Below are 26,821 nucleotides of genomic sequence, written 5' to 3' on the forward strand. Positions count from 1 at the left end.
AATCAAATAAAAACCCAAACAAACCCAAGCAACCAAGAACCAACTTTACATGGCATAATATTACATTCTCTTTTCCTAGTTCCATTCTGTACATCAGAACACTGCAAGGGTTTTTAAACCCAACAAGGCAAAGGCACCTGAGGAGTGAGTCGCACACGCCGACGTGCACACACACACGCACACACGTGCCCCATCCACCCGCGGCGGGCTGGGGGGTTCGGGGCCTGGGGTGGCCATGAACCCCGCTTCGCTCTCAAGGCTTTGGAAAGAAGGAAAACACCCACTCACCACTGAAGGGCTGGGAAAATCAACACCGAACAGATTCGATGGAAGAGGAGAAAACAGCTTAAAAATGCATATTTTTTTTTTTTTTTAGCTTTGGTGAAAACACCTTTTCCCAACAAAACCCTCCCCAGTCAACATTGATTTTTGTTTTTTCTTGTATTTTTATTTTTTCCATTGATCCCGTATTACTGAAGAGACTAATGGATTTGGTCCTATTCACAGAATAAAATTGTTTATTCCCCCTCGGAGAAAGGAGGTGACTCCAACCCCACCCCCCCCCACCCCCCCCCCGAGGAGGGCTGCCCACCACCACCATGTCAAGTGGCACAGACCCCTGGGCGCTGCTCCACCGCAGCCCGCGGCTTCACCGCAGCCCGGCCTGGCGAGTAACTGGCCTCTGCAGCTTTGCAGGCACATTTACAGGGAATCCTTCTAGCTATCCGAATATGCCCTGACACTACCAGTGGTTTGTTTGGTTTGGTTTATTTGTTGGCTTGTTTTAACTGAAATAACTCTCATTTTTGCTTCTCTTTTTAGAGCTGTGGACAAAGAAACACTCCCAGCAGCACACCAGCGGTGCAGTCTAGATCTCTCCCACGCAGAATTATTCAAGGATGTGCAAAGTGACAGGAACAACTGATTTCTGAATTTCCCCTTTGGTCCAAGCAACACTTTTCCTTTTCAATTAAAAAGAATATTAAAATAAACGTGTGTGTGACACACCGGCCCAAGGATGGCAACCTCCCAGCTACTGCTTATTTAACCCTTTGCTGAGCCCATAAAAAAAGTAAGGAAGGGGGAGGTGAGATGGTACAATTAATTTGTCCAAAATAACCAAGATCTGATTAATTAGCCTCCAGGGACTCTGTACGCGCTCCCTGCCCAGGAGGTAGTGCTTTCCAGCAGGGTAGTGCTGCTGTTCAAAGAGGCTGTAGCCCAACTCTGCTTTCAGCTGGCCTGCTTCCTCCTACAAACTCAAATATACCACAGAAAGAAACCTGCTTCCAGCTGCCCTCGGCTGACACAGCTCTGCTCTCCTGGTCTGAGGCTTCACGGGTCTGCAGCTGCTCCCTCAGGCACCACCACAGAGGTGACGTCCCCCTTCCCTGCACCCTGGGCTAGTCCCACGAGGCATGGAGAAGGCACCCAGCCCTCAGCAGCCCAGATCCACAGGCACTGGTCCTCTCTGCCTCATTTTAGGCACCCTCTTGGGTTTTACAGAGACCCACCGGGCTCCTCCTGCAGCTCCACTTCCAACATGCATTAGCATCCCTCCAGCCAGCCCCAGCGCAGCATCAGGGACAGGTTAGCAGGGCTATGGCTGTGAGCAGAAAGCCATCCTCGCCAAGGTCCCCTCCAGCTCCCACCCGAACCCTGATGGCTCCCAGCACGAACTGGCTGGTGCTCAGCCCTGCCCACCGCAGCCATCGACAGCATTTACACATCCCTCTGCACAGCCCATGGCAGAGGTCTCAGGCATCCGTCCGTGGGTGCACCCCACAGAGACCTCCTGCACCCCGAGAAGACCCCTTTTTCCAAGACTTGCACACACATGCGTGCACACACACACACACACACGCACGCGCACAAAGGCAAAGTCAACACGGCTGCCGCATCATCGCGCCCGACGGTGCTTTGTGCTGAGTCGAGCATCACTCCTTGATTGTAACCGCTTAAGGCACAGAACAGTATTAAATGCCGCCCTGCTGGAGACGCTGGCTGCTCCCACGACCTCCAGGAGGGTTTGGTCCCCTTATGAACGGGGACACCCGGGTCCCCCCGACTCTGCAGTCTGAGGATCATCTCCTCCGGCTTGGCTGAAGCCCCTTGTCTGTTCCACTGCGAAAGGTGGTGATCGCCACTGAGCATCTTATTCCTCTGCCAGTCCCGGGGATGCTGCCAGCATCACTGTCGTGCTGGGGGGGAAGACAGATCCCATTTCCCGCACTTTCCCCAAGAGATAAGTAACACAGCAAGGGGGGGTGACCCCGGTATCGCTGGCGGCAAGGAGGCTACTTGGTCTGAGGCCAGCACCCGCACAGTCCAGGAAATCCCTCGCTCTGAATTCCTGGCACCAACAGTCCCAAGCGCAGCTTGGAAATCCAACAACGCGGCGGGTGCCGAGCCAGCAATGAGCAAGGGACCTGCGGGGGCCACTGCCAGGACAGCCCAGGGTGGAGGTCTGAAGGCCCCGGGTCTGGCGGCCACCCCCCTCCCACCGGCGCTTCCCCATCCCCGCTGCCAGGGGCTCAGAGCCCGCAGTTGACGAAGGGATGTCTCAGTAGGTCCTCGGCCGTCGGCCTCCGCTTCTCCTCCACGAAGATCTGCTTGAGGAAGTTGCGGCAGGAGTTCGAGACGCCGTCGGGGAGCTGGGGGTTGGTCGGCTGGGTGGCGATTTTAAAAATAGCCGCCATGGCTTCGAACTCTGCCCACGGCGGCTTCTCCGTTAACATCTCCACCACGGTGCAGGCCACGCTCCTGAAACCACACCAAGCACGCAGGGGTGAGACAGCAGGTTAGGGACTGGGGTGGGGGCTGCGCTTCTAAAGTCTAATCGGCTCTAGGATCGCACCTGCCTCAACGGAGCAAACCTCGCTGTTCACACAGGTCCTTGGCACTGAGCTCTCCACTCCCACTAGCAGAAGCAAACTTGAAAGCCTTGCCCTAAAGCCAGCGGCTTTTCTGCCTATGTTAACTGGCAGGTATTAAGTTTCATAAAAGCATACGAGACACCTTAGCAGAGCATCCCCTGAAGGGAGACTCAGGCATGAGTTTAGACACAACAGTTTCAGCAATGCCACGTAGTTCCCCGGGAAGCTGAGCCAGAACGAGATATGTGTGCCTCCATCTCTGACAGGCATCTGACAAGTAAGACATCAGATGAGAGGCAAAGAGCCTGAAAGGTTTCCCTGTCCTTGCTGAGGAGTCCTTGTCTCAGCAGGGACCCTTCTCTGCCACCTCCATTCACGGTGGCTCCCCAAAAAATTGAACAATGCTTCCCTGTCAGCGGCTGGAGCAGGTGGTGCAGGGTACCTGCCTGCCTGCCTAGGACCCCCTAGGTTTCCCCCGCAAGCAGGACTCTGTTGGAGGACCCAGTTTTTGTGGACCCTACTTGCTTGGGCACCCAACAAAACACACTGCAATGACAGTGCTTCCTCCTCATTTACTGGGAGGATTAGTAGTGTTATCCCAACTCTTTCAGGCTCTAGCTGACACCCTCCACAGATCAAAATGTTCACAACCAGCCAGTGGTTTTGGTTGTTTTTGTGCCTGAGCCACGTGCAAACATCCAGCAGCAGATTTTGACAGGCTGCACAAGATCCCCCAGAGCCTCTGAGCTGGGTTTAGTTAACCTAAAAGCAGCCACCAAAACTCAACACCTCTTTTAGCAACCTTTGTTACCAACCTGCTTTCCAGAATTAAAAAGCAGCTACGGGGTCGAGCTGTGCATGACCCTCACATGTGATAAAAGCTTCCAAAAGCAAGTTGTGATTCTGAGGGCTCCTGTTTTAGGACCTTCAGCTACAACACGCTCCCTTGATATCTGCGTAATCGATCCTAACATTCAGTTTCTATTTCCATCCTTTACACTCCTCTGTCTTCCAACTACTAGCTATACCTGTTGCTCCCATGACAACTTCCCAAAGGGACTGTTTGATTTAAGCAGAAATGGTGAGGTTTCTACTACATTCCTTACCACACATCAGCTTTCCTTCCGTAGCCCTCTCCACTGATCACCTCTGGGCTCATCCAGTATGGCGTTCCCGTGACAGATTTAATCCCAGTCCCAGACATGCAGATGGTCTGGATCCGTTTGCTGGCCCCAAAATCTCCAAGTTTCACATTTCCAGCAGAATCTCTCAAAATATTGGCACCTGGGGTGAAAAGCAAAAAAAAAAAAAAAAAAAAAAGGAACAAAAACCACAAACACAAGAGATGAAGCAGCAACCTGAACTGAAGTGGCTACAGCGAGGAGAGCAGGAACAGCACAGGCAAAGAGCTGGACACAAGGGAGCCCAAAGGGCCTTGCTGGGGCCAGACTCAGCATCACGTACAATCCCTCTCTCCTAAGGCAGCTGTGCTCCGAGAGGCTTGACTCCCACCAGCATCTCCTCACTCCGCAGGTTTCCCAAAAGCAAGCGGTGAATGGGAGATGACAGATCCTCCTCCCCACCCGCAGAGAGGCGAAGAGAGCCCCAGATCTCTCTGACTGCCAGGGCCTCCCAACTCAGGTACGTTACACCAGGTTTTCAGATGTGTAAGGGCAGTTAGCAATAACCCCTCTTAAGAACACCTCATATCTGGGCTTCCCAAGCAGGAAGACAGCACAACGTTTTGGTTTCAGCTGCTTGTTTAAGATTCTCACAGTTCGAATTGGTGAATGCTGGGGGCAAAATTACTTGACCAGATCCCAGCACTGTGTTTTGCACAAGAATTTATATTGGCGCACTGCGAGGCTGGGTTGAAAAACTCCAAGCAAGAAGCCTGTCTGTATTATCTACTCACCTTTAATATCCCTGTGGACAATCATATTGCTGTGCAAGTAGAAGACTCCTTGCAGGATCTGCCTGGTGTATTTCCGTGTGACGTTCTCGGTCAGAGCACCGTAAGCTTTTAGCTGGTCCTTTATTGAGCCCTGTTGCAAAGAAACAACACACACCAACTGTAAGGGCCAGCAGAACCATCATGTCAGGAAAATTTAAAAAGTTACTGTGACCAGCTCAAAAAAACCCACACTCTGCCGCAGAAACAGCAAGACAAAAATTCACTAAGTGCTGGATGGAGCAAAGACTTGTTCTCAGCATCCCAAATCCCAGTGGAGAAAAGGGTACAGTCCCTGCCAGCACTACAGATCTTCTTCCCCCTCTAGTGGCTGGCTGTCACCAATAGCTCATGGAGGAGGACCACACTGAGGAGGAGTTACAACTCCAGCGAGGGGACCAAATCGACCAGATCTTCAGGGCCAAGCTGATGAGTCAGTCTTCTGTGAAGCCTCCCCCCCCCAGCTTCTCACAGCACGGAGCACCTGCTGCCATGAGGCAGGCGGACTCACCAGGGGCAGGACCACATGGGACTGCTTCAGCAAGACCACCCCGGGTAAACAATGTGCAAGTACTTGAATTTCTGCCCCAGGCACGCAGGCTCCTACTGGTTTGATTTCACTGACCAAAGAGGAAAGGAAGCAGGGGTGCAGACATCTAGCATTTGCAAGAGGGTGACCCCCTGCTTTTAGCTCTGTTTTCGGTCCACTTGGAAACAGATGTCCCTCACTATGCCAGAGCTGGGTTTTAACCGGGATGAACCAGGGGTGGATCAGGGGTTCAGTCAGAGAGGTGGCACCCAGCTCTACCTCCAGCATTCAGGTTACCTGGAAAGCAGCAGAAGGGGAAACTCATCCCGTTTCTGCCTGTCCTGCAGCTCTGGGGTTGATCCCAGATTGCCACAGTCCTTCTGCTCTTGGAACAGTGGGCTCCTCTGCTGCAAGTCAGTCACTCAAACCGTGTCAGCTTTTCCACCCACCCCAGTTGTTGCTCTGCCCGGCTACTGCTTTGGCCTTCTGAGGCTGGTGGTGGATCCTGTGGATGGATCTCTTCTTTCCCTTTCACAGGGCTGCTGAAGTAACCCAAGATGCTCTGAAATTGCCCCCTGGTATCAACTCGTATGTAGGGTATGTTCCTTCGCCCACCACCGAGCTAAGCTTCCTTAGCCTGGCCTCCCTCACCCTGACAGGGGCACATCAAACAAGACTGGGAAACAGGGTCTTCAGGGCCTGTGGTCAGATAGACCGTTCCGTTTTCCAAGCACAAATTTTTAAAAAATAGGGCAGGACAGAAAAGACAGTCTCAGCTACTTAATGGGGCAATCATAAGAATGCCAGGCGAACGGTGCACCCGGGCTTGGCCCTGGGAAGACTCTGCCAAGCTGGCTGTGCGAAATCAGAAGCTTTGCAGGACCCAGCCCTGCAGAGCCGCTGCCCTGCAAGGTTCGGGAACGCATTCGCTTCGCTGGCCTTGGGAACCAAAGCCCCGAGCTGCTTTTGTGAAATGGGCTGTTGTTGCAGCACGGAAGTCAATCTGTATTTGGTCAGAGCTCTGGTTTATCGTGTAAAAAAACAAACATTCGACTTCCAGCCCTGCTGGACACTGCCCCCGCACCAAATGTTGGTTTCCTGGCTGCTAACAAACATCGGCACGCTGCAGAGTAAGCGGCAAGGGGCCTGATGAAACTCACGGGGTTTATTCCTCTGGGTCCCCGCCTGGTGGTAAGGCCTGCCAGCGAGATGCCTGCCCACAGGGAGAGAGGAAGGACAGGGCTTGGAAGGGACTCAAACATGTGGAAGTCCACCTGATTGCTCACATGCAAGATGTGTTAAGACAGCTTCTAGCATGTTTACTAATAACTGAAATTATTTGTGACCGGATGACCTAACAGTCCCTCTGACCTTACAAATCTTTGTATAAACAAGGGTTTATCTTCCACACTCTGCGGAATGAATCCAGCTAGACAGGAGGGACTTTGGAGAACAGATCCTCTGACAATATAAATAGCATTTATACCAACCGAAGACTTTGTCTATAAGACTGATGTAATTCACATGCTCACAAACAGAAAGAGATATTCAACTAATCTGCATACATTCTCCAGCCCCTGCTTAGACTCTCCCAACGCTTTCTGATTCTTCTTCTTCCCTAGGGCTATTTCATCCTCTATCAGCAAAGCCACAGACTGAAGCCACTCCTGCCCAAGAGGATAATGCTATCAACAGAAAGTTTTGTCCCGAACAGGAGAAAACTTACAAGTGAGTAACACTGTTTTTAATACACACGTGCTGAAAGCCACAAATAATTGGTGACAGCTGTGGGTGGACAGTTGTACTATTAGCTTTTCCTGCAGGGATTTGCAATAAATACTTAAGGATGGGCTCAGGCCACAGTGTTTGGAGCCAAATCTGGATCATGTCCCACAATCACTGAGTTCAGATTCCAGACTGTGAACACACCCTGCTCCAGGATTCAAACCGAAAACCTGCCTTCAAGGCGTTTGGTGGCTTTTGATTTCACTCGGTGCACATTGAGGGCCTTCACCATGACATCTGACTCACAACCTAAGTCTTCTCGAGCCTTAGGGATGCATCCACTGTTTTGGTCTGGCTCATCAGATATAGAGCAGCTCAGCTGAACAGTTTAACTCCAGATCCAAATTTCACCAGACTCCAGGGCAGTCTAAACACGTTCTCTGTTGCTCAGGACAATCTTTAGCAGGAACTGCACTTACCCCTGGCATGTATTCAACAAAGATAGACAGTTTCTTCTCCTTAGGGTCCCGCAAGCACCCATAGTACTGCACTATCCTGTCATGGCGGAGAGTCTTCAACAGCTGAATCTCACATTCTAAGGCATTCACCTCCTGCAACAGAACAGACGTACTTCGTGACAAAAGGGCATGGTTACTTTGGGAATATTATCCAAATATCGCTTGATGCTGAACACTCTTTTCAGAACACCTGTGAAGCTGCCCACGAGGACATAAGTCACATAAGGCTCAGCAGTGAGAAGCACTGCCGTAAGAAAAAGGTAAGGAGAAAGACAGATGGGATGCACAGGGCCTTGGCTTTGAGACAGGTTTACTCATTATTATTCCTTGTGTTCACGAAGTTTTTCTGGAAAGGTGTGAATGAAGATACCAGCAAAGCTAATGCAGTGCACAGAGTGGGAAGAAGATGAAGGGAGGAAGAAGGCGGAATCTAAGGAAGAGCAGACAGCCCTGCAAGAAACGATACCTGAGACAAAGCAGGCCAACATGACCAAGGAACTAAGCAGTAGAGAAGTCACCAGAGCACGTTGATTGGTGCCACAAGCAATTCGAGACCACTCCAAAAAGGGCAAACACCACATACCCTCCACACACTGCTTTCCATCAAGGACACAGACTCCTCTGCCACCTGCAGCCCACAATTCCCCAAGGGGCTGCAGAACGCAGCCCTGCCCTTGTACTCACTTTACTTGTCTCTTGACTGTCAGGGTCAAAAGGCACCTGCTTCACCGACAGCTCCCGCCCAGTGTCAGCATCATAGCAGAGATAAACTTCCCCAAAAGCTCCTCTTCCCAGCAGCTTCCCCAGCCTCCAGTTCACAGGTGCCTGCAGGGCTACACGAGAGAGGAGAGGGTTAAGAGAAGGGCACGGCAGGGAGACTTCAGCATCAGGGTCCACCTGACCCTACAGAGTGCAGACCAGGCCCGCTGTGAGCTCGCCAGGGCAAGCAGTGAGCCACCCTCTCCCAGGGGCACCATGAAAAAACAGTTCTAATTGCACTAGTGCTCCTGGTCTGTGTGTGGGATGTCTCCCAGTCTGCATTGGTATAAAGCAGAAACAAGTTCCTGAAAAGCGACATTTCTTTAACAGTCCTTCCTCCAAAAACTGCTTCTTAACCCATGTGGGACTTTCTCTGCCCAGCTGTAGGGGTGGTTAGAAGGATACGGCACGGCTGAGCAGCAACCCAGGCAGGGACCAGTAAAGATTTTCATCTCACTGGTCATTCCTATATTGTCGTCCATCCCTGAACAGGCCCAGAATGCACAAATTTTTATAGCGTGGTCAGTCTTGCAATATGACAGCAGCCTGCAACACCATCTTTGGGTGCTGGGGTGACAACAATGTAAGCCAAGGAACAGAGCCTCTGGCTGCATTTGCTCCTACATCCCAAGCCTCATGGAAGCTTCTGGTGCATGAGCACACCGACAGTCCAACACACAAGCAACTTTCTGCAACTCGGCAAGTGATGAACACCAGCTGACCCCAGGCACGCTCTCAGCTCAAGGCCAAGATAAAATACAGTGTGTTCTATTAAACCTTCCTCACTGAGACATAAGCCAGCACAGCATGCCTTGTGTTGGCGCTGGAATCAAAGTGCATTCACACACGGTTAGCTTAGCTGATGCGCAGTAATTAGCAGGTCACAGTAACTCAATTTTGTGTCAAGACCCAGAGGTACTGAGACCTCAGAGACTAGTGGCTTTGATTCACTTACAGTTCCTAGCTTTTGTAGGGGAGGTGCTGAAGACCTGCAGACCTTTTTCACAATTGTTCCACCATTTGGGCCTGTACTCGTCGTACTGCAAGGTGCTGAGCTTGCTGTCCCCATTAAAGCTCTTGGTTCGGCTAGAAGGGACAAGCTGAAACAGGTTCTCCTGGGGGAAGTAACTCCTGGGAAAAGTCCTCCGTCCTGTAGGAGAAAAGGGGAGAGTTACAGCAAGAACACACACACCAGCTTGGATCTACCTACCGCCACCTTCTCATGTCGCTGCCTAGATCCAGTGGTGCACCTCTTCCAATTATGCAAAATAAGTTTAATGAAACTGAAGCAAAGCTGTACGGATATTTTAAATTCAATTCAAGAGTTGTTAGCAGCAGGCATTACATCTAATGCAGATGCTTCTAGAGGGGTTTGCAACAGTTTAATTACATTAGGGGTTTTGTTGGTTGTTAAATCATAAACAAACTCTGAACAGCCAAGGATTTGCGCTGCAAATTATCCTTGCCATCCTTTAAGTCCACAGCACAAATGACCACAGAAGCAGTGCCAGATCTCGTGGTAACTGCTTTAACAAAGGTGGTGTCAGTGAGAGATGAAGTTCATTCTGGAAGGCTCAATATGCTGTCTGCATGTCCTCAGTATTTTTCTTCTAAGGGAATTTGATTCTTACTCAGTTTTGCTTCCTACCATTTGCAGTCTCATACAGTGAAAGGAGCGGCAAGATGGTGATGGAGTGGTCCCCACAGCTCAGAGCTCGCCAGCTTAAACCAGAGATGCGCACAGATACCGCTACCCTGAAATTGCTAGGATATTTCCTACAGTGCTGTGAAAAACCTGCTGTAAAGGTCACAAACCAGCATCCTCAAAAGGAAGGAAGTTAGGGGAACAGAAAGGTTGGTATCGCTAGGGATGAGAAATGCCAATCATCCACGTGGCTAAGTTAAAAGAACAGGTGCTAGCAGAGGAGGAGCTGAGCACTGCCTTTCATATATGCTGTGGATGCTCAGCACTTCTCAAGAGCAGACCCACAAGGTCTCACAGAGGATGCTTTTCAGAATACACAAGCGAACCCCAAATTACTCGGTGGTTCTCCCTTTATTAGAAACCTCTCCTTTCCAAGTCTCTCCAGTCCTAGGCACTGTCACAAGCCATCGAGATCCTAGACTGACCACCTCCCTCCCTGACCCACCATCATTTTCTTACCGTCACTGTAGTCCTTGCGACTTTGGGAGAGGTGGTACTGCCTCGGGAAGGTCCCACCTTTCCCAAACCTCTCGCAGAATGGGATGTCAAAATCTGCAGGAGGGAAGAAGATGTGTTTCTGAGATCAGCTCAGTACCAAATGCCTCAAGTGTTTCTTACTGGAAAGCATTCTGGTCCTCAGGCTGAATAACAGACAAGAACCAGGTGACAAGCTATGCATTCACGTGGCCACACATCCCCCAAGGCTCACTCTGAAATCTGTCCACATTCACACACTCCTTAGGGAATAAGGGTTAGACACACTGGTCTTGGTCCCCCTAAAGCAAAGGGGTTTAACTGCTGACTTGATGGACACTGGCCCACACTGTTCAAATACCAAGCAGGGGATTAACACAGACCATGCCTGGTCTCCAAGACAGAGCACTAAACATCTTATTTGCATGTGGAAAAATGCAAAAATTAGCATGGAAACAGAACTGCCAGGCAGGGTCAGGTCCAGATCCATCTACTCCAAAACTTCTGCTCTGATATCAGCTATTTCCAGCTGATATTTGGGGATATCAGCAAAAATCCAGCACTTGGCTAACACCAGACAATCTCTCCCCACTTACTTCTCAGATGTGACTCCTGACCTCTGAAAGCCAGAGACTGATTTATACCTCCAGAGCTCCAAACTTTTATACTTACTTTGATTAAATGCTAGAAAAATAGAATATACAGGAGGGATTAAAGGCCATCAGAGTTTAGATTAGACACAAGATTGAGAGAGAGATGGATATGCACAATAAGAACGTATTTTTTAAAAATAAAAAAATTCCAGCACAGGAAGCCATTGCTGGTAGCACCAAATAACTTTGAGATTAAGATATCTGTCATTTCCCCCCCATCTTTCACTTGCTGTTTTTCCTCCATCCAACTCCAATGACACAGTCCGTTCTGATTGTTTGTTTGTCTTAGCCTGGGGCCAGCAGCCGCTCCTCCGAGACCATTCCTGGCCTCTGCTGCACTTCAGCATGATTTCCCCATTACAGCAGCGCACAAGAGGAGTGCATTAATGGCTGAAATATGGTCAGCAAGAAAAGCAACAAGGACAGGGCAAGACGTTCTCAGCGAGCCACGTGTAGGCAACGATGCCGAGTGGTGTCTCAAAGCAAAATGCCTCCCCAACCACTAGGGATGTATTAAAACCTTGGGCGACGTGGACTGACTGCAGCTTCATCTCTACAGTTCAATCTAGAAATCCTGCCTCAGGCCAGAAATAAGTTAACGTGCCACAGGCTGACTGCCATTTGCTCATTTTTAATAGTGAAAGTCATTACAATATTACAGAGTTTCCATGATTTAACCAGCTGGATGTTTTAAGTGATTAAGCAGTAACCTATGATCCTTGCAAGTTACCAGTACACTTTCCCTAACAGCATTTGCGGTATTACTGGTTATGAATAACGTAAGTGAAAGAGGCATAACTCCCTAGAGAGTTTGGGACTCCAGTTTTGTTATGTACGAAGTCAGAATCCTGAAAGTGCAACTCACAGGTGCTAACAGAGACAAAAGGTGATCCCACGAGGCTGTTTCCATTTGTCAGCACCTCACAGTTGTCTCCAAATACAAAAGCAAGCCTCCCCTCAGCAACTTCTTCCAACACAGAACTCATCAGTGATCTTTCAACAGCTTTAGCTGCTTGCATCCACTTACTTCGGGGCACTTGCTACCCCGTTTGGACTGTTGCTGCTGTAAATTGATTCCCAAACCAGGTCCAAAGGTTCTTCTGTGCTACCACTATCGCTGCAGAGCCAAGGAGGGTTAACGATGACAAGAGCAGCCCTGCTTATGTTTGGTGCTCTGTGTCTTTTGATTTTAAAGAATATTCATGTTTGATCATTACAGGGTCACTTTTGAAGTGTAATCTAAGCAACGGATCTGGTTTGCTTGATTGTTTTTAATTACTTTTCATGCAGTGCCATCTCTCTTAATAGCCTTTTATTCAGACTTTTTACCACATGGCTTTTTATACTTTTAAACAAATACAAACCTCCAAGAGTGCTTACCCATGCAATCGAGACTGTCTTTGGGATGGGTCTTCCTTCCAGGAACAGGGGTTTGGGTAAAGGGTGGGCTGCAGAGGAATGTAAAAAAAACAAAAAACAAAAACCCACAGATACACTTTATTATACCAGAAAAGCTATGGAATGAATTAGGAAGCGATTACATGCAGAAAGGACAGGCTATACCACAAGATGCACTGATCACTGATCAGCCCAGTCTACACAGCTGAGTTCCCATCCTCAACCTGCACAAGAATGAAGATTATTTTTTTTGCTGGATCACAGCTTGTTCCTATGGCAAACAAAAAGGATGCTGCAAAACACAGTCACCAGGTCAAAATGAAGTAGCCAAAACCACCTATGCACAAGGTGGCACATAAGGAGGACTGCAAAGTTCTCTTCCCACAACTTCAAGTGTTCAGCTGTGCAACTCTGCTTTCTATGTACATGGCTTAGTTGCTGCAGATTTACACGCTGGAGTTCTTCAGTCACGCTTGATTCATGTGGGTCTCCCCTCCTCTGCAACATCATTCTCCCATCTTCCTCACACAGGAGGGTCCGTACCACTGCTGGGCACACGCACCCTTCCCCGGAGACCAGGAAGGAGAGAGTGCAGGATCAGTGCTTCAAGGCTTAAGGTCTTTAAACTACACTGAGAGGATGGATAAACTACTGCAAGGGGATCTCAGCAATCCTTTCACTCCAGCCTCTGTAAGGGCCAACAGGGTGATCTGGACAGGTTGCTTTTCCACTCTCCCTTTTAACAAAATGTGCATAGCAGTACAAATCTGCTTTATAAAGCGCTCTGAAATCTACTCATGCCAAAGCTCATCATGGCAGGTTTGCTATGGCAAAGAGGAATTTGTCATGTTATTTCTTAGCATCAGACTGGTCACCATGCCTGGTGACTAGCTCTGCCCTCTTGAGACTAATGTCATCACAAGTAATTGGCTGCAAGGGCTCAGCTATGCCTTTGCAGGAATAGTTGTGCTTACTCCTCTTGCTGCCTTTAAAGAATACAGCCTTCCTCATGCCTTTCCCAGCTCCTAGACCCCATGATGGAAGACAGCTGCCTCCTTTTTTTGCATCTGAAATCAAGCCATACTACCCTCTCGCAAACATGCCTAATGCTCTTCTCTCAGTTCACAACAGTGTTACAACCAGGCTGTGCACCTTCTGTTGTTCTTCCTAGCAAAGTTTAGGCAAAAGCAAAGCTGGGGCATAGAGACCAGGAGCACAAGGAATCCAGCTTTGATACAGGCATAACAATGAGCAAACACATCACAGGAAATTATTAAAAGCCACAAAAAGGAAATGGACCTTGATGAGGAGACAGATCCAAAGCGCACAGAGCTGCAAACCCGAAGCACGCTATGCAATCAAATCAACACAACACAGACCTGCTGGACCATAGCCTTGATGCTGTATGGTAAAAGCAATGGGGCGAAAAAAAGAAAATCTTTGATGCAGATGGAAAAAAAAATATATACTGCTTCCCAAAAGGACACTGTGTCTTATACACAGCCTACCGTGCACAGCAGCAAACATACAGTTGCTGTGCACGTGTGAGCTTGGACCAACCAGCCACACCAACTATTGAACTGCAGCCTGTGTTAGTACAACGTGTCCTAGTTGTTTCCTGCCGAGAAGCTAAACTTAGTTGTTGCTCATCTGGTGTCCTCAGCACCTTGACTGACACGTCTGTGGCTGCTGGCAGTGCACAGGGGCTGCCAAATTTACAAGTGGGCAATGGAGAGTAAACAGCACGCCCAGGGAGGAGGAGGAGGCATGGAGAGGCTAACAAGAGCACTGACCTGGTGACTGCAGAAAGCCAGAGAAGTAGGAGAGGGATTGAACCGAAGCAGAAAACCTGGGCACACAAAGCCAGGCTGTCCACAGATCCCTAGCTACTTTGTCCCTCTCAGATTACTGCAATTCAAATCATGCCCTTACACAGACGTTTGCGCTCGGATCTGGTTTTCAGCATTCAAGATACATTTGTTTTGCTCATCCTCATCCCAACAGGAACCTCAGGGGATGCTACTGACCGCACTCCTCTCCCGCTGTGGAGCGGAGGCTGCCTTTCAGCTTGTGAACATGGTGACATGCACGACTCACCTGTCCACAGATCTGTCCAGCGACTGGCAGCTCCCAGACAGTGACTCATCAGGGCTGATGAAAGCTTCAAGCATCTGACAGTGAAAGAAAAGGGGAAACAATAAAACCATGCACTGCGGCTCTTCAAGCTCCTGTCCTAGCAGACCTCTGCAGGGTCAACAAAACTGCACCAAAGCCAGCTGATTTACACCAGCTGATGCCAGCCCCAGTAGAGATGAGATCCAATCTAACAGAAGTTTTCTTCCCAGTAAAATCCATTTATGACGCCCCCTCTGGATTACTGTTCTTTCCAACTGCTATTTGATAGTAGGGAAACTGAGGCAAATACAATTAGCACCCTGATGTTCAAAGCATGCTGAGAAGTCAACGAGATTCACAGCGCTCAAAATATTTGTGAAAAATAATAGGAATAATAAAAAAAATATATCAGGACAAAAATGATGTGCCCAAGGCCAAGTGGATATTGTGCACCATAGCCAGGATCGCAGCCCTGGCCTCCTGACTTCCCGAGCTGCCCTGGCACACGAGACCAGCCTTCCTCCCCAGTGATAAGCGAAGCATCATCAGGGCTTTTGGCTGGAGGAACTGGCTTGGCTCTCACTAGCTCAGTGAGTCAAAAGCCGCATTTGTGTCGCTTCCTGGATGAGACATTGTACTGGACGGGGTTATTTATAGCTGGTTAGTAACAATAGAGGTTTTGTATTGAGTGGTAAACCTAAGGGCTGTGTGTACTTTCATGTGGAGCAGAGCTTGCTCAGGGCCATGCTGTGCTGCAGCCGGTACGATGCTCCCTCCTGGCTGCAGACCCACAGCAGACACTTGCTAACCCTACTCCACAGCCAGCCCCAAGCCCAGCCTGTTCCCAGGAAAGCTGAGCAACAAGGGTTAAACACCACGTGGAGTCACCCTTTGCTGCTCCTGGACCCACATCGTTCCTCCTTCCCCATGTACAGCAACAGCTTCTCCTTCCACGCACTGTTCCTGCGTTAGACCTCCTCAACTGGTTGTCATAACAGCTCGTGTTGTTTTGGCAAGACAGTCCCAATTGGAAAGTGCAATTCTTCTCTGCTTCCCAGTTTTTACCCCAAAGCCTCATCCTTCAAAATGCACTAGCCAAAGAGGAGCAAGACCTCTGCTAGAACCCACTCCCCACCTCTGGCAGTCATGCCAGGCCTCTCCCGGCAGTTAAAATAGTGCTGAGACAGACTCATTTCTCAAAAGCATAAAATCGGGAATCCGAGCAGGCTCTGTTCAGCTGCCAAGTTGGTCTCAAGGCAAAGACCGCAGTTACATCACAGGCTTGCACAGGGGCATCCCTCAAAAGGCATCCAGCACCAGCTTGTAAGTGGTTTTCCACAAGGCACATATGGAAGCTGCAGCACAAGGACATTCTGAAGGCAAAGCCCATATGGGGAAAAGCATGGCTGTTCCATAAGAAGAGCAAAAAAAACCCCCAAAACAAAACATCCCCAATTCCCCTTTTTCCTGCATTTAATTCACCAGAGAAGGACAGCAGGCCACCCACAGCGCGATGCTGGAGAAAAGCGAGGAGAGAGCATCTGGGAACCTTCATCAGGAGCAGGCTCAGAGCTCAGCTAACGCTAATGAAGCTCCATTAGCAGCCAGTGGAGCTGCACTGATTTACACCCAAGGGGGGTTCATGGGTACTCTCCCCCTGCACGCACGCACACTTTATCTTAATCATACCAAACGTGTTTGGAAGGCATGTGAAAACAACAGAAAGCCAACTTTTGGCTGCAAGAAGCACAAGATACATCTGCACTCTGACGCTGCCAAGCTTCACCCGGAGTGACTTCTGATTTTATTAATGGCTGTATAATAAATGGTTGAAAACACAACTTTGCCATGGAAACGCTGGCACAGCCTGTACACGAAAGCATTACTAGTGGGTGCTGTTTGAGTGTAGGAAATACATGTCTCCCCAGGCAAGATCCTTGGGGGCCAACACAACAGCCTGCTGGAGCGAGCTTAGTGCCTTCCGGATGCCCTTCCATGCCCCTCCGGCATAGCCAGCCCTCCTGCAAATCGTGGATCATGGTCCTGCCCTTCTAAGAGCTTTGCAGGAAGGAATTGTGTGTCCAGACAGCCTAGCTGACTTCACAGGACCTATACTAAGCCCTTCAGAGCTACAGCTTGAGCAGAGATGCAAATGGAGAGGGAGGTGTAAGCTGCTCCCTGCCTTGGGTCCCTCAGCACTACAGAATTTCCCCATCATGGGTAACAAATTGACTGGAGGAAGAGGTCCTGCTCATCCCTGTGCTGAAGAACTAGCTGCTCTTTTATTACGGAGGGATCGGAATATACAAACTCCTTATTAAGAAAGGAAAAAAAAATATACATGGGGGAGGTACAGAGACAAAACCATAGAGAGAGGCTGTGGGCAGAGCCAAGAACTGTATAACTAGAACTCAGGCAGAAACAGCACATGGGAAGCAGCAAATGCTGCTGACATCCCCAGGCTGTTGCAATCACAGGCAATCGGTTGCTTGGCACACTCCCACAAGGTCCCCGGGATCCGGGAAGGCTGCAGCCACGAGGGCCCAGCAGCTGGCACGCACGCGTGTCCCAAATCTGTGCGCCTCCAGAGCTACCTGAGGTGCCTGAGCACACTGCCATCACCACTGCAGCTGTTTTTTCAGGTTCCTGGAAGTCAGACTCACTGTTTCTTGAGCATGGCAAGCCCATTGGCACTCATTCCTGGAAAAAGCTGGCCTAAGCCCCACACACAGGGCCCGCTGGGGATTTAATGATAGGAACAGCACTCACAGCACAGCCTCCCTCGTGCCTAACACTGTCCTGGTTTAACCCACACACCCAGACCCCACTTACATTCTGATCCATGGTCTCAGGGATGAACTCGCCCTCGCTATTGATGCTGGTATAGGATCCTTGGCGAGCAATCTGCTGCTGCTCTTCAGGAACGCTCCCTGGGGGCGGAGAACTCCGGCCAGTGTGCAGCGAGCCTAGGACATGGAAAGGTATTGGGTCAAGGAGAGAACCTGCCACATCCAAGTCCTTCCAGAGATGTTCCCGTGATCACTGACCTACTGGAGATGCTGCTGGGTTTGAACTTGTATAGAAGGGAAGAGAGGAGCTAGAGATGTGATACTCTTTATGGGCATCCTACAAAGCTTTTGCAACAGGTACAGTTTGTTTCTGTGGGGCCACACAACATCTAGCAGACTTGGCTTTCAACCTGCACTGGATCCTAAGAGCTGTGCACTGTATCCAGGTGCTCTGTCAATGCCAGAAAGAAAAGGGCCCCAGAGTTTTGTTGTGATGCAATCAGTCAATCTCAAAGCAAAACACGAACTCCAAACCCACCTCCCCTCTTTGACCTCCCAGCGCTTCCTCCCTGGATCATGTCACTGCCTTATTCAGCAATCTGGGAAGCAGCCCGGGTGAACTCGGTGCAACATCACTTAAACGCTTCTTATATGGAAAACAATTTGCACTCAAATACCCCTCTTCTCTCCCCTTCCCTACACAAAAGCGAAAAGCAAGGAAAAGCAGCCCTCAAATCCAAGAACACAGGGAGAGGAATGACCTACAGGATTAGCTGGTCCCATCTCCTGCCAAAGGAGTGTCGTCTCCCCTGTCTGTAGCCCCAGGGGCTCCATGCCTGCAGCTGGCAGAGCCTCCACACCGGGCAGAGCCACCTGGGAAGCCCTGGGGATTTGCAGAGCATCATGTGCAGCTCGGCACAGACAGCAAGGCTTTCACAGGCTCCCCCATAGGGCTCGTCAGCAGAAGAGGGTTTCTATTCTGCACGTGGCAGAGAACTCCACAGCTTCCTTACACAGAAGTCCCACTCCTCCCCCTTATTCCCACAAATCCACCCTAACAGATTCCTTGTGCCTTTTCAGGCTTTAGGGAGCATTGCCCTCACTTGGCCCAGATACATCGGCTTGTCTCCACTTGTCTTTCTGCAGTCCCTCCCCCCTCATCCCTGGGATGTCATCACTTCATGGCAAGGAGCTGCTGACTGAGGTCCATGCTGCTCCGTGCTGGAGCTTTAACTGGTCAGCATTGTGCAATGTGAGCCTTCACACCATGTAACGCTTGTTTTTAAGCAGACTTCTAAAAAGCACACAACCTTGAAGGGTTTAGAAGCACATGGAGATACGTTTCCTTACACTTCATATCCATTTTTGTGTCATTCTTGCCAACTCTTCGGTTCATTACTACCATTTGGTAACAACATACTCAGGCTAAGCACGATATTGCAAGAGAAAGGTACCGGCAAAGGGCCTATCCCATCGTGAAAAGCCAACACTGATCAACACAACACTTCTGCCTCTTCTGCTGCTATTCTGCATCACAGTTACTGTACCAGATTGATCTCTGGCATAAATCCATCAGCGTGATCGACACTACAAATTTGAGCCCCCACCTTTCACTTCAGCTGCTTCTACCATCAGGCACCGTCAGGTGCTTATAATGTTAACAGCATCACACCAGCATTAAAGATCACTAAATCAGGCTTGCTGGATTTATACCAAATAGATAACTGTCCCATGGTATGCCTTCCTCCAGACTCCTTGCTCAGATTGTAAAAATAAAAGTCATATGGCTTTGAGCTACTTTTTTTCATCTTCCTATTTTCTCCTTCACAGATTTCCTGCAGGATAAGAACACAGCGAAAAAAGTCCAACTGAAGTAATGCCAAGATCAAGGGGAGAAAATCTCTCGAGTGCTGTGGCACTCGTAATGAACTGGCTTTACACCAGCCCTGAAAACAAAACCAGTTGGGAAGTACAGCATCCTCTCTTTGAGGACAAATAAACAAACATTTAACCCTGTAACAGTTTGGGCATCCCAGATAAATCACTGCAGCAGTATCATCCCCTCAACTGCTTAGCAGATGTCAATCTAGAATGCAGCGTAAGGACATTTGGGTGGCTCTTGCTCCAAAAAGCTGCTAGAGGATTTGGTGTGGTGTAACCGCTGCATTGTAGCTCTGTTGAGCATTTCTGTTACTACTACAGTGAGGTGTAGGTCTGCTCGTGCACTCCTGGGATCTCTCACTGCAACAACCCACTCACTGCTCAGAAAGTCTTTGACTTTCAGATTTTACAAAGAGTTGTACATGTGCTGTTTGCTTTTGAACCCAGGGAGTTAAATGAAATTTATCACAAGCGCGAGGACTTTGCATGATCTCACATAAAACCTTTGCCTGTAACAGCTACTCCCAGCCATCAGGTCGGTTGTGTTTGACCTTCCAGAGTCACATTTCCTGCCAAAAACTGCAAAAGGGGATAAAACACTCGCCATTTCCCAGCAGGCAAAGAAGTTAAACAAAACGTTTAGGCTTTTGCACGTCTGGAAACTGTTGGATTGAACCAGATTCCTTTCAGTCAGGCTGTTTGGGTTGAAGAGCTGCTCCAATTAATATATGCAGCTTCACACCTCCAGGGGCACTGGTTGCTGCTGCTTCGCATCCACGCATGCCCATCCACCGGGGAGGAACACAGGGAGGTGGTGGGAACAGAGCCCCAGAGCCCAAGGTCGATTCCCCCGCTCCAGCCCTACCCTGCCTTGTTAACAAAACCTCAGGCAAACTCAGTACTGCTGGTGACTGGGGAATGGAAAAAGAGGGGTCAGGGAAGAGAGCAACTGTGGTAGTCAATGGCAGGCTTTACTCATAGTGGGGGCAGTGCAAGGTATATTGGATATAATAGATAACGCTGCTTTAAACACCCAGAGGCAGAGGAAGAAATGGACACACAAGCCCAGATGTGCGTGTTTGACATATCACAGATGCTCTTCACACTCAAGAAACAGCAGCAGCACCAAGCCGAGGAGGAGCCCCATGGGACTGTCCTCCTGGAGGCTACAGGATTACATATCAGCTCCAGTCCTCAGACCCAGTGGGGATGGGGCAGGCTGTAAGGCACTTCTTTGTAAGTGGAATGCTGGCCAGATCTCAGCTGTTCTATCCAGGATTCCTGAACTCGGAGAAACTCTGCAGATTGGCACCAGTGGAGCATCTGACCTCGGTTACCCTTTGGAGCAAGGTGCTTTGGAAAGGGATTCCTGTGCCTTGTTACACTAATGTAAAGCCATATATTTGGGTCTAGAGCACAGCATGTCCCGAGCAGGGTGAACCAGGCCAGCACGGAGACTTACAGTCACTGCTGGCATCTACTGGGGTCTTTCATGTTGCCTTCTGTTATTTTTATTTAAGAAGTGTCTTTTGTGCAGTATGTGCAGAGCTCGTAGTGCTGCATGTACAGCCAGCTCCCCCGTGCCAGGCTCTGCTTCCCTCCGCCTCCACATTCCCTTGCTTCACCCTTTCCCTGCCCTGGCAGGTCCTTCCCAAAACTTCACCCATCACCAATCAACATCAAGCAGGGGTCCCAACAGAGAAACCCCTTAAAAGTCAGAGCTGGGGAGGGTTTGCTGGCAGCCACCTACACTCACAGCTGCAGCCACACGGAGCCCAGCCCTGGGATGATGTCAGCGCCGAGCTGAATGAGGGACATGATGTCAAGATGTGCCGTTCCTCTGAGCCCTGGCAGAAACACAGGGCTCAGGATGCAGCAGCACAAGGAGAAGAGATAAACCTGCAGGAAATTTCTCACTCTGTGACTGTCAAGGGGAGGTGTGAGCAGATGGACCAAATCCCCCTTGCTTTCTTCTTTTTCAGTGGGGACCCCTACAAGTCTCCCTCCTCTCCATGCTGATCCTCTGAGGATGGAGTGTCCTACACGCTGATTTAAGGCAAACTTTAGGGTACTTCTATACTAATAAGCAGGAGAGAACCCATTTTCTAGCCCTAAAGCAGCTGGCATGATGCACACAGCCGAATTCTCTTCCTCTTCTCAAAATAAGAGAGGGGTTTACCCATCCCAACTCCTGCAAGAGGTCCCGAGCCCGTGCTACCTCAATTCATATGCAGGCACTGCTGGGATGGCAGCTGTTGGTACACTGGCCAGGGAATGGGCTAATGACTAAGCAACCTCATCAACAGCTAGCCAGTGCTCGTGTCATGGCCCCATTAACTTAACCATGCAGACATCACCTCCACACCTTTATTTCTGAGTCACCTGGCCAGCCTCTGTACCAGCAAAGTCTTTGTACTGTCTCTCTTCAGAGATCTGCATTCAAATCTTCCCAGCATGCTAGCAGGGGTTAGATGATGCTGCACACGTGTCCCACCACTCATGAAAACCTGGGCACCATCACTGCAGTGGCAATTCTCCAAGGTGAAAGTCCTGCTGTTCCCATGGCTGGTCCACATTCCGCAGCCCAGACCCAGCCAGCATTCACTCCTGGTCTGGAGAGGGCTGGCAGGCACATGATGCCATGGCTCAAGCAGCCTGGTTTGCCAGCACGGAAAAAATAAAATATAAATACAGCTTTTGACAAATGTTTCCACTGAAATGGTGATTCTGGAATGAGGGTTTTAAATAATTTGTGGATAATGTTCTGAAACATGTATTTCCTCAAAGTAAATAAAAACAACCCTCAGTTATCTGAAAATCCAGAACCCAAACAGATTTTAGCTGAAGTTTCCTGGCACTCAGCTGAACAGTTGCAGATGCTGGTCGCCAAGGGACTGGAACATTTTCCACTTCCCCCTCTCCCCTCCAAAAAAGGGGTGTGTGTGTGTGTGTGGCAGGATTTTCACTGAAAAAGTTGGGGGGGGGGGGGGGAGAAGAAAATACTGACTTTACATAAGGTTTTTCAGGGACATGGATGAAGACATTTTCTGTCCAGGAGAAGCAAATATAGCCAAATCTTCCCCAGAACATCTATCCCCCGCCTCCCAATGTGCTTGTGCCAATAACATGCAGTTTTATTATTTTTCACTGCTGCTAACATGGCAGAGTCAGCAGAAAAACATGAGACATCTCAGAAACACTGAGAACATGACCCTGAACCACCTTTTTTTATAAAGTCACTTTAGATCTCCTTTTAAATGTGGTTTCAAGAGAAAAGCTGAACCCAGTTAAGATCCTCTCTTGATAGAACCACTCTGACGACAGCAGAAGCAGACCCTGTGGAATACCTCGCAACTGCAAGAATAGCTTCTCCTACAGAAATCCAAGCCTCTTAGGCTGCCTTTTTGTCCATCCACCAGGTTCAGTGATCCCTGGTTTAGGGAACCACAACACAGGATCACCTCCGTCTATTACCTGACATTCAGTTTTATACTCCATTGAAACGCTGCTGCTCTCCCTCGCAGCTCGCTGGAGGTTCTACCCAGCAGTTAGATTACCCAGTTGTGACTCACAAGGTCAAAAAAAATGAATCTGCTGGATTGCAAACACCTCCTAAGCAAAGCTGCAGTAGCTTCATACAGACCCCAGATAACACCAAAGAGAGGTCTGGTGTGCCATCACCATGCAGAGGGCTTGTTGCAACCTCTTTTCAAACTAAAAGCAAGACTGCATGGAAAAAAAAAAAAAGAGGGATGACTGTAGCATGGGCTGGTTACCTTTGCTACTTCACTTTTTAACAGCACCAAGGACACTGGGTTTGGTGCCTTAGCAATCACCATGCAGATTCTCCTGAGGATCCCAGCATTAGCACACACTGTATCCTGCATCTGGTGCTGCCCAGTCCTCCTCCTCCTCCGTTACCTAGGTTAAACCAGCATGTTATACCCATTCCTCCACTCTGTTATTCAAGCATTCCCTCAAACCCCATCTGTACCTCAGGCTCTCACCCTTGCAGAGTTGACATCTCTTCCTTTGTCTGCCTTGTCTTATCTACAGGATGCTCTTCAAGGCAGCGACACCTCACAGTCGGTGGTGTGGACCTGGTCAGAGACTTTCCTAGTATTACAGCAGCTCCGAAACAGTAAGGAAAGGCCAAAGCATGGCATAAAAGTTAGTAGGCAAGTCTAACTCTGCAAGAACTAATCTTCTCACTAGCACAGCTACACATGGAATCAATTCTGCCCATCACGTTCGATTCACACATCAGTGACAGCTCCTGGTGCCACAGCTCTTCGCTGGATTACATTAACAGTTTAACAAGTGCCAAAAAAAGAGCAGCAGAGATTTTTTTGCTCAAGCACAGTTTCTGCTGAGGCTCTGTGCCTTACCATGTGGGTTTGTGTGCATTTCATTCAGGGTCATCTAGTGACTCTGCCAGACTCTGGACAAACTCTCAAGAGCCATGTGAGCTAGAAAAAAAAAAAACCACAATAGAAAAAGACAACCCTAATACATCCAAACACCAGGCCTGAAGGGAGCTCTTGTACAGGTACCACCCACCCCTGGCTTCAGTAAGAACTGGGCATGGCTACACAAGGGGCTATACTGGACCTACCCTGGAAGAACATTTCCTATACATCATTGTCTGAGATGCAGCAAACCACATGATATGTTATCAAGGCAGCACAGGCTATGAGACAGAGAATGGGCTAATCCTTAGAGAAAAGTACTCTTTTGTTGCACAGAGGAAAGTGTGGAAGTGTTTATCACCATATAAGTACAGAGGATCTTTGGAGGATGAAATGTATCTCCACATATATTGGTATAGGTCTCCACTTTATTCAAGACCTCTGATGCTGCCATTTCTACAGTTATTGGATAACTGTATGAAAACAGTAGAGATCCGTAGAAATTACTCTGTAACCAGCACCCACAGACATGCCAGAGAATGTTTGCTGTATGACAAAATCATTAACCCTGCATATGGGTTGTAATATGAATAATTATACCCCTGCTATACAGTCCTGCTTTACTGGTTCTGCACAAGGCACCCTGCTCTCAAAAATCCTACACGGTTCTTTACACAAAAGGTCCTACAAACAGCTTATCAAGAGTACTGAGTACTTGTCATTTCAAAAAGCTCAGAGTATTTTACAAAGCAAGAAAAGCATAAACTCAAGCACAGAAAACCAAAGACTACACAAAGCTACGAATAAACTCCAGTCCCTGCAGAACTACAAGAAGAGACTAGGCATTTGCCAGCCTGGCTTCACAGGCTGCAGGTATCTACTCCCAGCACATCTGAAGGATGGGGATGCTCCCTTCATCTGAAATGAGACCACTGCAAAACTCTGCACGCATCCATTCCCCTGAGAAACCACAAAAGCAGCTACCACAGCCTTCATTTCACTAACAAGAACAGACTGCTGGCATGGAGACACGTATTTGGTCCTCATGTGGTGAAGCTGGTCCCAGCTCAGGAGCTAAGGCACGCAAGCCCATTCAGCTACATTATTCTGCTAGGTGGGAAAGGGGAAGAGACCCCAAGGGAATACTAGCAGGTGGTTAAAAGGAATAAATACCTCAAGGTCTCAAAAAGCCCTGGCTTTTCATAGAGCCTCACTCTTCACTTTGATAAAGCTCAGTAGCGTCAAACCCACTGGAGATTTTTACCACAGCATTCCTCCCCTGTAAATTACACCTCAGATCTCCTGTTGTTCTTAGCTTCCATGCCCAACATGACTCCCTGCTCAGCACAACTTTGTCCGACCTGTGCAGCTTGCAGAGCCTCTTCCTCAGGATAAGTAACAACTGCCCTGATTTGCTGGTGGGAGGTCATCAGGGTGGCCATCCAGACTGTAGCAGCTACAGGGTTGTGACAGAAAAGAGATGGGGATTGTGGCCAGCTTGTAATAGCACAAAACACCCTGCAGAGCGTTGCATTTTACTGACCTGTTGAATACTTCCGTGTCCTCTCTGAGTCTTTGTACAGGGATCCCATGATATCACCCATTGATCTAGAGATCCTCATTTCATGCTGTTTACTGTTGTTTGGCTGGAGAAGCTGGTAATCAGACAAAGGGAATGATCAGACTTGGCCAGAGCCCTTGCGGACACACCATATAAAACCCTGTATTTGGCTCCCCATGACCATATTACCCAAGAACTAAAAAACCCAAACAAACAAACGAAAAACGTGCACGTAATCTAGAGTGATGCAAATATTCACACACAACTCACATCTGTTATTAAAATACTCAAATAAGATTAAGATTAAGCTCCAGTTGATAATGGTGAATACAAATGTTTGACATAAAAGACTGCTCCTGCACTACTTCCAGATGGGTTCAGGCCAGGGATCGGTCTGTATCTAAGTTTGCAATCCCAAAATCAGAGCCTCTCCTCCATACTCCCTAGACTTCAGTGGGCGCTTAGGCACTGCAGAGGTTCCTCTGTAACAGAGCAGAGGAACAGAGTGGAGGATCCTGCTCTGCTTGGCAAGTCAGATAAGGGGGAGAGCAAAGAAATGCATATCCAGCTGTTAACTTAAATGGTAGTGGCCAAGTCTTACTAAGATAACACGCTACAGTATGCTGTGATTTTGCAGTAATTTTATGTGTGACCTTGGAACTGTATGTTCTTACATGCAGGAGCATGGTTACATGCTTCAGGGAGAGATGGACCTACTCTCAAAGGTATGCATGAGTCTACCTGGCTTCTTCGCTCTTAGTAGCCAACTTGCAATACTGCAATGTTCCCACAGTTGCTAAGGCATATTGCCCCATTTCTGCCCAGGATTTAGGAAACCCCAACTGATGGCTTGGTTTCTCTCTAGAACTCTGGTCCCTGTACTTTCTGAGCTTCTAAAAAGGAGCACAGAAGTTCCAGGAGCTGTGAACACCAGCAGCAGCATGAGGACAAACATTACGAGTTTCAATACTCCTCTCTCTGGTACTTCTAGGAAATATAAGGAAGAAAGAGTTGCAACATCCGTAAATCCCTTGCTTTACAGCCTGTGCTTGGGGCAGCATGACATGTGCTTTGGCAAGACACTCTGTGCAGGCGAGGTCAAGCTAACAGGCTTAACTGCAAAACCACTAAGCTCAGGAAAAACAAGTAAATAAATATGGAAAAGACTACAGTCCTGCATGAGACAGAAGGATTCTCCAGTTTGCTGTTCCTGGCCTTTAGTACTGCAGCACCACGTGGAAGGAGCAGTCCCAGTGCTGCCACCCAGCATGGCAAGGGCCTGGGCATCACCCTGTATATGGACAAGAGGCTACAGAGCAATGGTGACAGAATCCCTAGACAGAGAGCACAAGGGGTTCTCTTGGGGTTTAACCTTGTTTGAGGATCAGTACAGTATTTAACCCTCCACAGGATGCAGGAGGAGCTAGAGGGAGCTGCCATCACAGGAGGATTTCCGAGTAGCTGAGCCAGAGCAGGGC

At 48.9% G+C, this 26,821-nt stretch overlaps 1 protein-coding gene across 2 annotated transcripts in view; it reads right to left on the reverse strand.

The window, feature by feature from the left end:
* Nucleotides 1–28: 28 nt before the first annotated feature.
* LOC119146997 (mitogen-activated protein kinase kinase kinase 3-like) overlaps nt 29–26,821 on the reverse strand; it is an 82,307-nt gene continuing 55,514 nt past the window's right edge. For both annotated transcript variants that reach the window (XM_037385429.1, XM_037385428.1), the window contains exons 7-17: nt 25,326–25,437; nt 17,536–17,669; nt 14,686–14,759; nt 12,571–12,638; nt 10,523–10,615; nt 9,314–9,508; nt 8,284–8,432; nt 7,561–7,692; nt 4,792–4,921; nt 3,983–4,160; nt 29–2,763 (exon numbers count right to left, since the gene is read on the reverse strand). In XM_037385429.1, coding sequence (XP_037241326.1) covers nt 2,535–2,763; nt 3,983–4,160; nt 4,792–4,921; nt 7,561–7,692; nt 8,284–8,432; nt 9,314–9,508; nt 10,523–10,615; nt 12,571–12,638; nt 14,686–14,759; nt 17,536–17,669; nt 25,326–25,437 — 1,494 coding nt within the window. In that variant the 3' untranslated portion in view covers nt 29–2,534. The remainder of the gene's footprint in view (nt 2,764–3,982; nt 4,161–4,791; nt 4,922–7,560; nt 7,693–8,283; nt 8,433–9,313; nt 9,509–10,522; nt 10,616–12,570; nt 12,639–14,685; nt 14,760–17,535; nt 17,670–25,325; nt 25,438–26,821) is intronic.

This window comes from Falco rusticolus, chromosome 4 (genome assembly GCF_015220075.1).
Source record: "Falco rusticolus isolate bFalRus1 chromosome 4, bFalRus1.pri, whole genome shotgun sequence".
In the NCBI taxonomy this organism is placed as follows: Eukaryota; Metazoa; Chordata; class Aves; order Falconiformes; family Falconidae; genus Falco; species Falco rusticolus.